Below are 13,222 nucleotides of genomic sequence, written 5' to 3'. Positions count from 1 at the left end.
GAAACCTCTACTGTGAATATGCATTAGGCATAGTGGCAGTTTAACACATTATAAAAGTTGCATCCTGACCTGTGTGGGAGACGTAACTCTTGGGAGACCCCAGGGTGGTGACCACTGGCAATGATGGTGAGTCTGATGATGAGGATGATAACAAACACTTCAGGTCCTTTTGCAAGGGATGGTGTGAATATATGGATGCTCAGAGACACATTCTGAATTATCTCTATCCACCTTGCTGGTCTGGAGTGTTTGTAACTTTTCTCACTATGTTAATAAAACTATTACAAACACAGAAGGTTCTTCCGATGTGTGAAAGTTGTAACCATGCACATCGGGGTTCCCAACTGAACAGTAATTTTAATAGTGGGCATAACCTTGGGACAATAACCTATCAAGTCTCAAAGTGCTGGAAATTCTTAAGTCATCAAAATAATTAATCCAAAGTCAAAAGATCATCAAACAATAGGAAGTATGGCTGCGGGAGAGGGGTGTGGCTAAAACTGCACTAAGTTACTGTAGGAGCCAAAGTGATCCCAAAATCAGGGAGCCACAAATGTGCTATAAAGCCTCCTTTGCACACACACATACATGAACATACACCCCAAATTTGCAGGCCACAGAACACCTGATCTGGCTTACTGACTTGAACAGAGTTACTCTCGATTCACATTGGTGTAGCGAGAAGAGACGCAGACTCCAAGTCTCTCTTACTTAAGCACATCAACATAAAGAAAACTAACAAACATTATTATCTGAAGTTGAAAAGCTGCCCACAGGAACCATCAAGGCAAAAGATCTATAACTTCCCACTGCCAGCATCATAAAGGAATTATGATGGGCCTTTACCCTAGTGTATAGGGATTTATGATTTGCATTATATTGAGGAAGTGTGTAGCTTTTTAAAATGCTCTTTATCACCTGAATCCATTAAAAAGGATGTTACAGCCATACCCCTGGACATGACAGATGTGAACATTTATCCACAAGTGTAAGAATAAGTATGCTTCCACAAGTCAGTGCAGCAAAACACTGCTATCTCAGATGTGAGGGAAAATAGATTTACTGTAGACATATCAGCTCCATCAGTCAAATGTAAGTATCACTCCACTAAACTACCAACGCTTCCAACCACATAGCAGGCTCTGGAAGAACAATAAATGCATTTTGCACCCAGACCTTGAAATATGGTAAAAAAGATAATTGAATCATTTATCTGTTTTCACAAGTTGCTTTTTCTTCTAGCAGACAGTACAACTGGCAGAAAACCTTATTTTTGTTCTAATGTCCCAAAAAACCTAAACAATTATAAAGGTGATGGTGTGCTATAAATAATTAAAAATCAAGGATATCTAATCCCTTGGATTTGGAGAAAAATTACCTATTTACCCAACAAATGTATGATGCAAAAAATGTATGTAGATGGTTACTTCACTTGTGGAATTCTAGCCTCCAAAAATGATGTTATGAAGATCCTTTGTATTATATTATCACAGTAATTTCCACAATGCCTGCTCTTTCTTGGTCCTGATTTCTTTGCAAGTCTAGTTCTGTTAATCTAATTCCTTGGATATTTTAATACTACAGTTTTCATCAATTGCACTTTTGCTGAAAGGCGAAAACAAAAGCAAACACCACCACCACTGCCCATTTTGTGCTATTTAAACAGACACCTAAGAAAAGGACATTTCTGTTCCATACACAAATCTTAAGGGAAAAAGAAAAGAATGTCACAGATGTAGTTTACAACTGCAGATGGATGCTACCTCTTTCATTAAGAAACACCACCACAGTAATTCTACATTAAACACAAAATGTCAAACCGTTTCATTTCACTAATCTAGCCTTCTCATTAAACAGCAAAATAAAGAGGATGTCACTGAGATCAATATATTGGTGAATACCAGATTCTGAAGTGTATATAAAAGCAATTTCTATTAAAATTAACAGTCACGTCTTGGATTTACCTGAGGTCTCAGTTTTGTCCATTGCTACATAAACTACAAAAAGATTCTCCAGTAAGTACTGTCTGTGATCCACAAATTCTTGCTGGGAGTTTTCCATTCTTAGTACTAAGCTCATTTTTAGCAGCACTGGATCGTCAGACATAAAACAGCAACTCTGGAGTGACAAAGGAGGAAAAAAAGGAGGGGAAATTTCATAAAATAATCCGATTAGAATAAAACATACTGAATTGATGGTCTCAGCCAATTTCTAATGCACATCAAAGGTACCAATCCAGGGGCAGTAATTAGAACTTTTGATGGAATTCTCAATAGAGGCAGAGGACTGCACAGGTACAGAAAGCAAATTCCACTCGAACAGTCACTTTCGGGGGGCAACATGGGGAAGCCTTCCCCAGCAACACTGCACCTCTTTCTGGATAAACAGAAGATTGCAGTCTGCAGGGCGCATTCAGCAAACACTCAGTTCACACACACACCTACACAAAAAATTAAAACCAAAACATAGCACAATGGGGTCCTGGTCCATGATTTGGACTCCGATGTGCCACAGTAATACAAGTGATAAAGAATAAAAAAACATTAAAATGACATTAAGGGTTAAGCCTCAAAAGAATCCAGTAACAGTAGTTTCAACTGGAAGATCTGGCCTTAGGGACTGTAAAACATTTTCATTTGTAAAATCCTTCACTCTGAATAAGGTGTACTATAAACAGACTAGGGGAATAAATTCCAAAGGTGGGGAACCTTCAAATGTGCAACAAAGAGTGTCCAAGTTCAGGGATTGAGAGAAAGAGCACCCAGCTGACCTTAAATAGTATGGTGAAGTATAAAGTAAGAGACGCAATCTGGATCCCAGACTTCCCACAGCTGTGAGATTCCAAAAGATAGAAGTGGAAAACATCCAAAATAGTTATATAAATAGTATTCTATTATTGTTTAATGGTGTGATTAATCGTGATTAATTTTTTTAATCGCTTGACAATACTTTGCAATGCCAGCTACAAAAGTGCCATGCAAACGTCTGTTCTCACTTTCAGGTGACATTGTAAATAAGAAGCGGGCAGCATTATCTCCTGCAAATGTAAACAAACTTGTTTCTCTTAGCAATTGGCTGAATAAGAAGTAGGACTGAGTCGACTTGTAGGCTCTAAAGTTTTACATGGTTTTGGTTTTGAGTGCAGTTATGTAACCAAAAAAAATAAATAAATAAAAATCTGCATTTGTAAATTGCGCTTTCATGATAAAGAGACTGAACTATGGTACTTGTATGAGGTGAACTGAAAAATACTATTTTTGTTTAACATTTTTTCAGTGCAAATATTTGTAATAAAAATAATATAATGTGAGCACTGTACACTTTGCATTCTCTGTTGTAATTGAAATCAACATATTTGAAAATGTGGAAAAATACCCAAAATATTGAATACATTTCAATTGGTATTTTATTGTTTAGTAGTGCAATTAAAACTGTGATTAATCGCGATTAATTTTTTTTTAAGTTAATCACATGAGTTAACTGTGATTAATTGACAGCCCTAATTTTTATACCTAAAACCCTGGTCAATGTTCCATTACAATGAAATGTATGTGTCATACCTTGAGTTGTTGGCACACATTGTTATGTAAACTGCATTCAAGATGAACTTGTAAGAGACTGGCATTCGTAGTTTCTGCCTAGAAAAGTAAAAACGAAGACAACAGTTCAAAGAGTTTGATTTAACAGATTCTATCCAGTCAAATTAGGCCCAAAGTTTACATTTTGTAACTCTTTGTAAGGCCAAGTAAGAACTATTCCCATTACTTTTCTATTGAGATTCCAAAAGATACAGTGTTTTTTCTCCAAAATGTAGGCTTTTGAAAGCCAAGCTTTTACACAAAATCTAACATTTTCATTTGTTTTTAAAATCCATAAATCTAAATCACTGGTTTTATACGCATGTTTTTGTGCAATACATGACACCCAAACATTGCATCACTGAGAACCTCCAGATGAAAACTGACTATAAATGAGTGTGAAGTTGACTTCATTATTTTCATTGTACTAGCTGAAGGAAACGCAAAAGGCAAACCAACAAAATAGCAAAAAACAAATAGCAATGTTGTCAATTCTTTCAATTTCAATAAAATGTAATCCCGGACAGTAACATCAGCAAGGTGATAAGTTTAAAAAAAAATTATTTTTTTTAATTTGACTATTATTTTAGGGTAACATGGCTGCCAACCGTCACTGCTCAATGAGAAACTGTATCATTTCCACTCCTACTTCCATGTCAAACTATTATTATAATTATACAGTAGCAACATATGATGAACTCTTATAAATCTTAAGCTCCTACTCGATTTTCTCCTATAATGCTTTTTTTACATACAATAAAGGCTTCCTTCCTTGTCTTCCTGCATATTTTCTTTGCTGCTTGTAAAGCAGCATATTTGAAAACCTGCTGGGAGGCTAAATTTGTGGTTAGATTTCCTGGATGCAGCCCTGACGTTCAGGCCTCACACCAAAGCAAAGAAATAAACTACCACCACCACCACGAAATGATTTTCTGTTGCTTCACCTTTTTATCCATTTGAAAGAAAAAAATTAATGTGTTTATTTTGCCAGCTTCTAAAATGTTCATGCAGGAGCACTGTCTAAAGCCAGACATAATGCATGCAAACCATGTAAAATATTGTCACACATAGTTTGTCATCCATAATAGTTCTGTGCTTCTCCTTATCAGTTATGGTCAATTATGCCAACTTACATGATGGTTTGGGGACTAATTTAAGATCACAGTCAGTCAATTTTTCAGTTTTGACCTCACTCAAATTTGAATCAAGGTCTCCAAAGGTGCAAGGAGCCAGTGTAATCTACTAGATCCTTCCCTTTAAAAAAACTGAAATAATTTGAAGTTGAAAGAGGCAGAACTGTGAAAGAAATGTTAAAAGTTGCCATAACCTAATGCATATTTTTGTCTCTGATGAGCTTTTGTATAAAAACCTCACAGGAAATCTATTACATTATTTGCTCAGGGAAGAGACATGCATTTAAAATCCTGAAAGAAATACGATCAGGAGGAGACACTTTGAAGCCTTTTTCTACTGATAAGGTGGTGGTTTTATCACACAGTAAATTCACCACATGCATAATGCTTCTTTTATAATGTAATATGTGACTGCGTCGAGCACAACAAAACAAAAAGTCAACATGCTTTCTTTGGTATTAACTCAGTTTATATAGCAAATATTGCAGAATCCCACAAGGGGGAGTTCTAACACCTCCAGAGTTTAATCATATAATTTAATTTAAAAAAAAAAACTCCTTTTCTAGCACAGCAGCACTCTTGAGGAATGGGAGTCTCAACCAATTCACCTCTTTTTGCAATTTCACTTTTTTTTGTCCTAATCAAATTATGCAAGTAGATCAAGCTCTCAAATCCAATATATGCACCATTGATTAACCTTCCACAGCTATTACTGGCAGTGGGGTTTCAACAAGACAATGGGCTTATGTGAGCAGACCACTTACAAGTCAGCTAATTGGTCTGATAAACCTTATCCAACTTAGATTTCCCTTCTGAACCTTCCTGGAAAGAACTATATTTTTTTCACTAGCCTATACATCACTACTTTATGTATTCTTTTCCTTTGCTCAAAGTGCTTAAGACTCCTTCAGATTTTCTCCAGATAAAGGTCATCTAAATGTAATACTCTGAGTCAAGTTTTTCTATAGCTTTCTTTGAACTACTTCTCTCTCTACTTGGAGCAAAGGCTATTCTGTCTCTTAGTCATATATCTGCTACTTTGGAGGCTTTTCATGTCATATATATAAAGCTGGCTGGGAGGAAGCAAAGGGGAGACGGAAAGGGAGGAGCAAGAGGCTCTAGATCCCAGCTAGCAGGAGAAGCTAGCGGTCTCCCAGGGTGTTGGTCTGTAAGATATGTAAATAGTAGGTGGAGGGGACAGACACGAACAATAAAAGGACACTGGTGCATGTACTTTGGAGAGGTGTCCGACTGAGTTTGTGGAGGGGCCGAGGAAGGCACTGTTACACGGTCGTAATGACTTGACCCGTCAATGGAGTTTTATTCCCCCAACTTTTATGGTGATTACTATATTTCTGAATTTCACTCTGTCCAGTCTAGATTTTAAATGCCTTACAGCAGGAGATTCTACCTTCCTTTTGTTGCCCACAATTGCTAGGAGCACAGTAGTCAAGTAGCCAATCCGGTGCACCAGTTGACCAATCCCAATCATAATGGTTTTGTTTTGAATGCCCCGGATGCTGTAATTTGGTATTTTAAAGGAGTGAAGCCACTAAAGGAAAAAAAAATTCCAACACACACCTGTATTTTATGTTCATCTGCTGTCTATAGGGATTTTTTAAATGTACAAAGATAACTTCAGAAAAGAGAAGGGTTCTTCATTCTGCTATGACAGACAATATACATCGCGTGTCAAGCCAAGTGTCTTACATAATTGATAGGATGCATATATCACAGAAGTGAGGACAAAATAAGGAATCTTAGAATCAGTACACTGTCAAAAGCAGAGCTTCCATGAAAAAAACCTTCACCACCTTCATCTGCAGTTCTTGATTGTGTAAGTATTCTGTCCTATAACACAGAAAACTGCTACGGCATATGAATCATAGCAGAATGTGAAATTATACAGTGCCTTGTTCTCCTAAGAAGCAAAATGAAAAAGCAAAAACCCATGTCAAAAAGATCTAGAATGAGCCCTGTGTGACACGGATAATAGAACCAGTTTGATTTCCTTCACAAATCTACAGTAGCTTCTCTATATATTTTATATTGAGAATATACACACACACACACACCCCCAAACAACTTCAGCTCAATGGTTTTTCATCAGGATTTGCCAAAGTCAAAAAATTCTGTGCATATGCTTCAATTTTGACAAAATTCTGTCAGACACCAGACAGGGTTCCAATGAAAACCTGTCTGGTTTCCTACCAGCATGCCATGCCTGCCTGGCTCCTGAGCAGCACACATGATGGGCTGATGGAATGCCCTGGGAGTTCCGGCTCCCAAGCTCTTAGGCTTACAGCTCTTCAGCAGCCTGGGATCATGGGCAGCCTGCCAGGCAAGGTGCCTCAGAGTCAGGACTTCCAGTAGGACTGGGTGGAAAATGGTAATTCCCTTTCAGGGAGAATTCTGAAACTTTTGGTTTGCTTTCTGAATTGAAAAGAAATCAAATCTTGAAATCTTCCCTGAAACAGAATTACCATTCTCCATTCATCTCTAACACACACACACATGCAAACAAATATTAAAATCAACCTGGTCTTTAATACAGGGCCATTATACATTTGTATATTTTGGATATTCTAAGCTTCCCATCAGTCTGTAAAAATGTAACTAGAGACTATTTCATCTCATTAATTACTGTGGGTGAAAGGGGCAATTATGAATGTTTGATTAAGTGGTTTGCTATTATGGACATTTTGTTTTGCTCTGAAAATTGTACTGAACATACAGGGATAGTAAATATAAAAAAGGGTAAAAATCGTCCTATAAGCAAGAAGCAGTTGGTTTGATAATAAAGATAATTTCCAAGAAAAACCTCAGTTTACTAAAAAGAACATTTTTAATGGCAAGATTAATGGGAAAGCAGGTGGGGGGACAGAGGGAGAGGAAGAGGTGTGCAGGGGTGGGAATAGAGGAAGAATGCTAATTTCTCAAAGGGAGAAAAGAACTGAGTAAGAGTCAAAATTACTACAAATCTTCAAATCACTTCTTGGTTTGCACCAAGTAGAGATGGTATAGAGACAGAAACCTTTAAAGAAAGAACAAGAGATTGGACCAACTGACCTACTAGGTTCCCTTTCCAGCATAAAAGTTCAAGGATTCTACTTCATATTACTACATTCTGATAATTCATTAAAAACAAACAAAAAACCAGTCTGGTGGTTCTGAGTAATAATCGTCATCAGCGAAGCATACTTTTACCCATCCAAACAGAGAAAACATCACAGACTGTTGGCTGGATTGTTTTCAAAATATTGTTCAACCAGCACCAGAGGGGTTGTGTGAAGCTTGAGAGTAATTTCCCTCTATGTCCACAACCCAGCCTAGATAGGGCCTCAATTAGACTGATTCTGCAAACATTTGCACAGAGGTGTGCTTGCTGGATCAGGGTTGTACTGTGCAAACTCCCTCCCTCTGAGGAGTTTAGCTTTAATAGTAAATAAAACAATACTATACAATTAGCCTCCTCTGTGAGCCTGGCTGCAACTGGGACTTTCCTCCAGGATTTCCTCAGTCTTAAATCCCATGTTCCTTATTCCTAAAGAGCTATTCCCTACACACACACCCCTCTCCCCGTCACAGTGATTAAGGCAACGTTTTAATCATGCAAAAAGAAAAGGAGTACTTGTGGCACCTTAGAGACTAACAAATTTATTTGAGCATAAGCTTTTGTGAGCTACAGCTCACTTCATCGGATGCATTCAGTGACTTTCCACTTAGTCTCTAAGGTGCCACAAGTCCTCCTTTTCTTTTTGCGGATATAGACTAACACGGCTGCTACTCGGAAACCTGTTTTAATCATGGTTATTTTTAGTAAAAGTCAAGGACAGGTCACCGTAAACAAAAATTCACAGGCCTTTGACCTGTCCATGACTTTTATGAAAAACCTGCCCTGACTAAAACTTGGGAGGGGGCCACGGGTGCTCGGGGGGGGGGGGGGAACGGGACGGGACACGGAAGAGGTCCGGGGCGCCACTGGTACTGGGGGAGAGATGGGGGTTGGTGTGGCTTCCTATCCTGCTCCGTGTCCCTGCAGCTCCTAGGCACCTTTGCTTTTTGGCAACTGTGTTGCACTATTCACTCATATTTAACTTGTGATCCACTATGACCCCCAGATCCCTTTTCGCAGTACTCCTTCCGAGGCAGTCATTTCCCATTTGGTATGTATGCAACTGATTGTTCCTTCCTAAGGGGAGTACTTTGCACTTGTCTTTATTGAATTGCATCCTATTTTCTTCAGATCATTTCTCCAGTTTGTCCAGATCATTTTCAATCTTAATCTTATCCTCTAAAGCACTTGCAACCCCTTCCGGCTTGGCATCATCCGAAAACTTTGTAAGCGTACTCTCTATGCCATTATCTAAATCACTGATGAAGATACTGAACAGAACTGGACTCAGAACGGATCCCTGAGGAACCACACTTGATATGCCCTTCCAGCTTGACTGTGAACCACTGATAACTACTCTCTGGGAATGGCCTTCCAACCAGTTATGTACTCACCTTATAGTAGCTCCATCTAGGTTGTATTTCCCTAGTTTGTTTATGAGAAGGTTATACACGACAGTATCAAAAGCCTTACTAAAGTCAAGATATACCACATCCCCCACCCACAAGGCTTGTTACCCTGTCAAAGAAAGAACTAGGTTAGTTTGACACGATTTGTTCTTGACAAATCCATGCTGACTGTTACTTATCACCTTATGTTCTAGGTGTTTGGAAATTGATTTCTTAATTATTTAACTCCATTATCTATCTGGGTACTGAAGTTAAGCTGATTGGTCTGTAATTCCCCGGGTTGTCCTTATTTCCCTTTTTTACAGATGGACATCTACATAGCCTGAAAGAATTCCTAAGGAGGAAGAAGTTGTAAGGCCTCAGATTATTTTGGGACCTGTTATAGAAGTTTAAGCTGCGTATGCTGCTTTGACTACTGTGAAATTCCAAAAAACTCCCTAAAAAATACACACACTGTGTATAAACTGGGGGGCAGGGGAGAACGGTGCAAGATGTAATATGACAAACCCAAGAGAGCATAGTGTCCCCTGCTCACTCAGTCAAAGTAGTGGACTTGGCTCACTCTATGTCTGAACTAAGCAGAGTGAGTTGAATCCCACAGCTACCTGACCCTGCACATACATTCACTATTTAAAGTAAAAATGAGAATGAGGTGGACTGACTTCCTAAATTCAGAAGGGCCCTGCCCAAATCAGAAGACTGAAAGTCCAGAAGAAAAAGTCACAGGCACAAGCAAACCACAGAAGGAAAGTCACATTTTTAAACAAGAGGAGGGGGGAGAGGGAGGGGAGGGTTGGTTTTCTGTGGGTTTTTTTTTTAAATTAAAAATACAGATTTGCTTTAAAATGGGGGATGAAGTATAGTTTAAAAAAAAAAAAAAGGGCGGGGGGGGGGGGCAGGACTTTATTAATGCCCAAACTGTCATGCCTCTTCCCCAGGAAGCTGCTAATCCCCCTCTCCCTTCTACACACCCTGCCTACAGGTTTCTGCTGACTTTCCTTTCCACCTTCCACCCTGGGAGTCTCCCCTTCCCTCCGTAGCTGCTGTCTCTGTTGACAGCTACTCCCATTCTCCTCTCTTTGGAAATGGATTATGCTAAACCAGCAAAACATATTCTGATTCCAGAATAAGAGTATCTACACATGGGAGTTTTTCTGGAATTGCTATTCTGCTTTAAATTCACACAGTTTTATTCTGGAATAACGGTCATGTGTACACAAGCTCTAAAGTAAGAGACAATGGGTCTGACTCTCAAATACCTTGAATTCCTTCAAAGCAAGTGCAGTGTGTGTGCAAACGGTCACCATTCTGATACAGCAGCATTTTATTCAAACTTTGTGTAGGCACAAATAATTACACAAGGTTCAAAGCAGTGGCAAATAGGCCAATAACTTTTTAAGATCTCTGTGGGCTTATTTTATACATTATTAACATGCAGAAAAGGTCACAAATACAATTTTTTGAACTCTGCAGGTCACCTTTAAATTAATAACTATTCTAGGGAGCTTTCACCCCAATAGTAGGCACCATGGTTAAAAAAGAAGTTTAATCAAGCTGTAAAACAAACAAACAAGGGTAACCATATAAACAACTGTTCATGCCAATTTTTTAATTTAAACTTTACCTCCCCCCATGTTGTAATTCCTACCATAACATTACTATGCAACTGCACAAAAACCAGACAATGAGACTGTTAAGAGAAAGTAAGATTGACCAGTAAGATTCACCCTCATACAACGTGAAATGTAAAAATCTTTTAAAAAACGCATCTCAAGTGATGCAACTTGCAGTCAATTTTTGAAAAAAATTCGTTTGTTAAAAACATAAGTAAAGATTTTTAATGTGTTTTTATTTGCATACCTGAAAATAAAAATGTAAGTTCCTGTATTTCTAAGTTTATTATGTTGTGTTTTTAAAAAAATGCATACTGTACCAGTGTTGGTGAAATCCGGATGTTTTGGATACTTGGAAGCAGTAAACAGGTATTCACTAGCTGCTTGTTAGAATCTTCTGGAGAGGTTCCCATAGATCCCATTCCAAATACCTGTTGTAAAAACAGTACATTACTCCAACATTTGATATTTAGGTAATTATCACAAACCATGAAACTTCATTTTGTTAGTAAGACTCCAAGAAATCAACTAGTTTTCAAAATTACACTTTAAAAACAAAAGGTAACGCAGCATTTTGTGCAGAGAGTTCTACTCTAAAAAGTAATGACAGGTCTCTTTGTGCATTCATTCATTATGATGTACCCCTAATAAAAGGGCACCCATCAATGCAACATAAGTGTCTCCAAACAATTAAAAAAAAAGCAAATTCTCTGTCTTTCAGGCAATTTTAATCAACACATCATATACGTGGATGTTGCTGCTGCTTCTTGTGAACTGCACCATGATATCAGACACCTCCAGCCAACAACTCTTCTATCAAAAAGAACATTTGGGGAGAACACACATTTCATGCCTTCTTTACACAGAAAGCAGCAAAAGAGGGAACTTGTTTTAAAAATTCCATGTCATCTTTAAAATGTACCATGTAGACTCTGCTGTTCACAGACCACTGAGAAGAACGGCATGGGGAATGAGTGAATTCATACTTTTACTACTGATACTTGGCTGAACACAGTTTTCTTCAACGCCGCGTTAGCAGAGCAGGAGCACACTGCATGCAATGTTGTATCTTCACAACAGAATAAGACTTTTTAAAACAAGCTTAACATCTGCAGAGAAATGCAGAATGGAATAAAAACATGAGGGGATCATACAGCTGCAAGAGTTGAATTTTTCTGCATCTGGGATAATCCTCTGCCCCTAATATTAAGTCAGGTTTTATTTAAAGATGAATTTGCTGATTGTGTTTCAATAAGGTATTTACAGTTTCCTTTATCCAGCCTGTACATCAGTGCCAACCCATCAGCAGCCCCCAAACCTACATGGACCGTAGAAAGCAAAATGTGAAGTTCTCCTCACCCCCAGTGATGTCACAGGGAGGGCAGAGGGTTCATTAGTCTCTTCTAAAATCTTAGGTGCACACTGAACATGTTGAGAAGTGACTTTTCAATCTCTTATATTGCTTCCTTATTCCTCACCCCCCAAAACTTTTTTCAGTGAAGAGCCACATGCTAACTTTGAAATGTATTTTGATTACTGGTGCAAAGAGATGTCTTTGCTATACACCTCTACCCCGATACAATGCAGTCCTCAGGAGACAAAAAAATCTCACCGCATTATAGGTGACCGCGTTATATCGAACTTGCTTTGACCCCCCCCGTTCTCTGTTCCATGACCGCCCCCTCCAGAGACCCCCATCCCTAATCACCCCCAGAACCCCAACCCTCCTGCTCCCTGGCCCCTGACTGCTCTGACCCCTATCCACACCCCCCCGCCCCCTGACAGGTACTCAGCGGCAGCAAGCGGGGCAACGTGGCCCCAGCGCGTTCCACTCCGCCACCTCCCAGCCACAGCCCTCTCTGCTTTCCTTGCCCCGGCCCCAGCCATGTCGCTGGGGGGGGGAAGGAGAGAGGTCCTGCATTCACCTGCGGCGGGAAGCGGAGCGCCGCGGCTGGGAGCTGGGGCAGGGCTGCTCCGCTTCTGGTGAGTGCAGGGGGGATCCCTGAGCTCCCCTGAGTGACACGGCTGGGGCCGGGGCAAGGGAAGTGGAGCGGGCTGCTCTCGGCCCCCCGCTAATTCCCCGGGCCACTCTGGGACTGCGGAGCCCCCAAAAGTGCCCCTCCCAGAGCTCCTACCTCCCAGACCCTTGGGGGTGGGGGGAAAGCCCCTGACCACCCCCAAGACTCTCTGCCCCTTATCCAATGCCCCGGCCCCCTTAACACGCTGCTCAGAGCAGTGTGTCGGAGCTTTACCACGTTGTATGCAAACCCACGTTATATCGGGGTAGAGATGTATTTTAAGGTTAAAAAAAGTATACTCTTCCTTGTTTTCCCATAACTCAAAATCATAGTAATGGATTTTCCACAAGGAACAT

General features: G+C 39.7%; 1 protein-coding gene across 1 annotated transcript in view; it reads right to left on the bottom strand.

Moving 5' to 3' along the window:
• The window catches only part of TMEM131L (transmembrane 131 like), a 130,231-nt gene that overhangs the window by 46,704 nt on the left and 70,305 nt on the right, over positions 1-13,222 (bottom strand). Inside the window, exons 7-10 of the mRNA XM_074951027.1 lie at positions 11,169-11,279; positions 3,561-3,638; positions 1,965-2,118; positions 70-132 (exon numbers count right to left, since the gene is read on the bottom strand). Of these exons, the coding sequence (XP_074807128.1) occupies positions 70-132; positions 1,965-2,118; positions 3,561-3,638; positions 11,169-11,279 (406 nt within the window). The remainder of the gene's footprint in view (positions 1-69; positions 133-1,964; positions 2,119-3,560; positions 3,639-11,168; positions 11,280-13,222) is intronic.

The sequence above is a fragment of the Natator depressus genome, chromosome 4 (genome assembly GCF_965152275.1).
Source record: "Natator depressus isolate rNatDep1 chromosome 4, rNatDep2.hap1, whole genome shotgun sequence".
NCBI lineage: Eukaryota > Metazoa > Chordata > Testudines > Cheloniidae > Natator > Natator depressus.
This window is presented reverse-complemented; position numbering and strand designations above follow the sequence as displayed.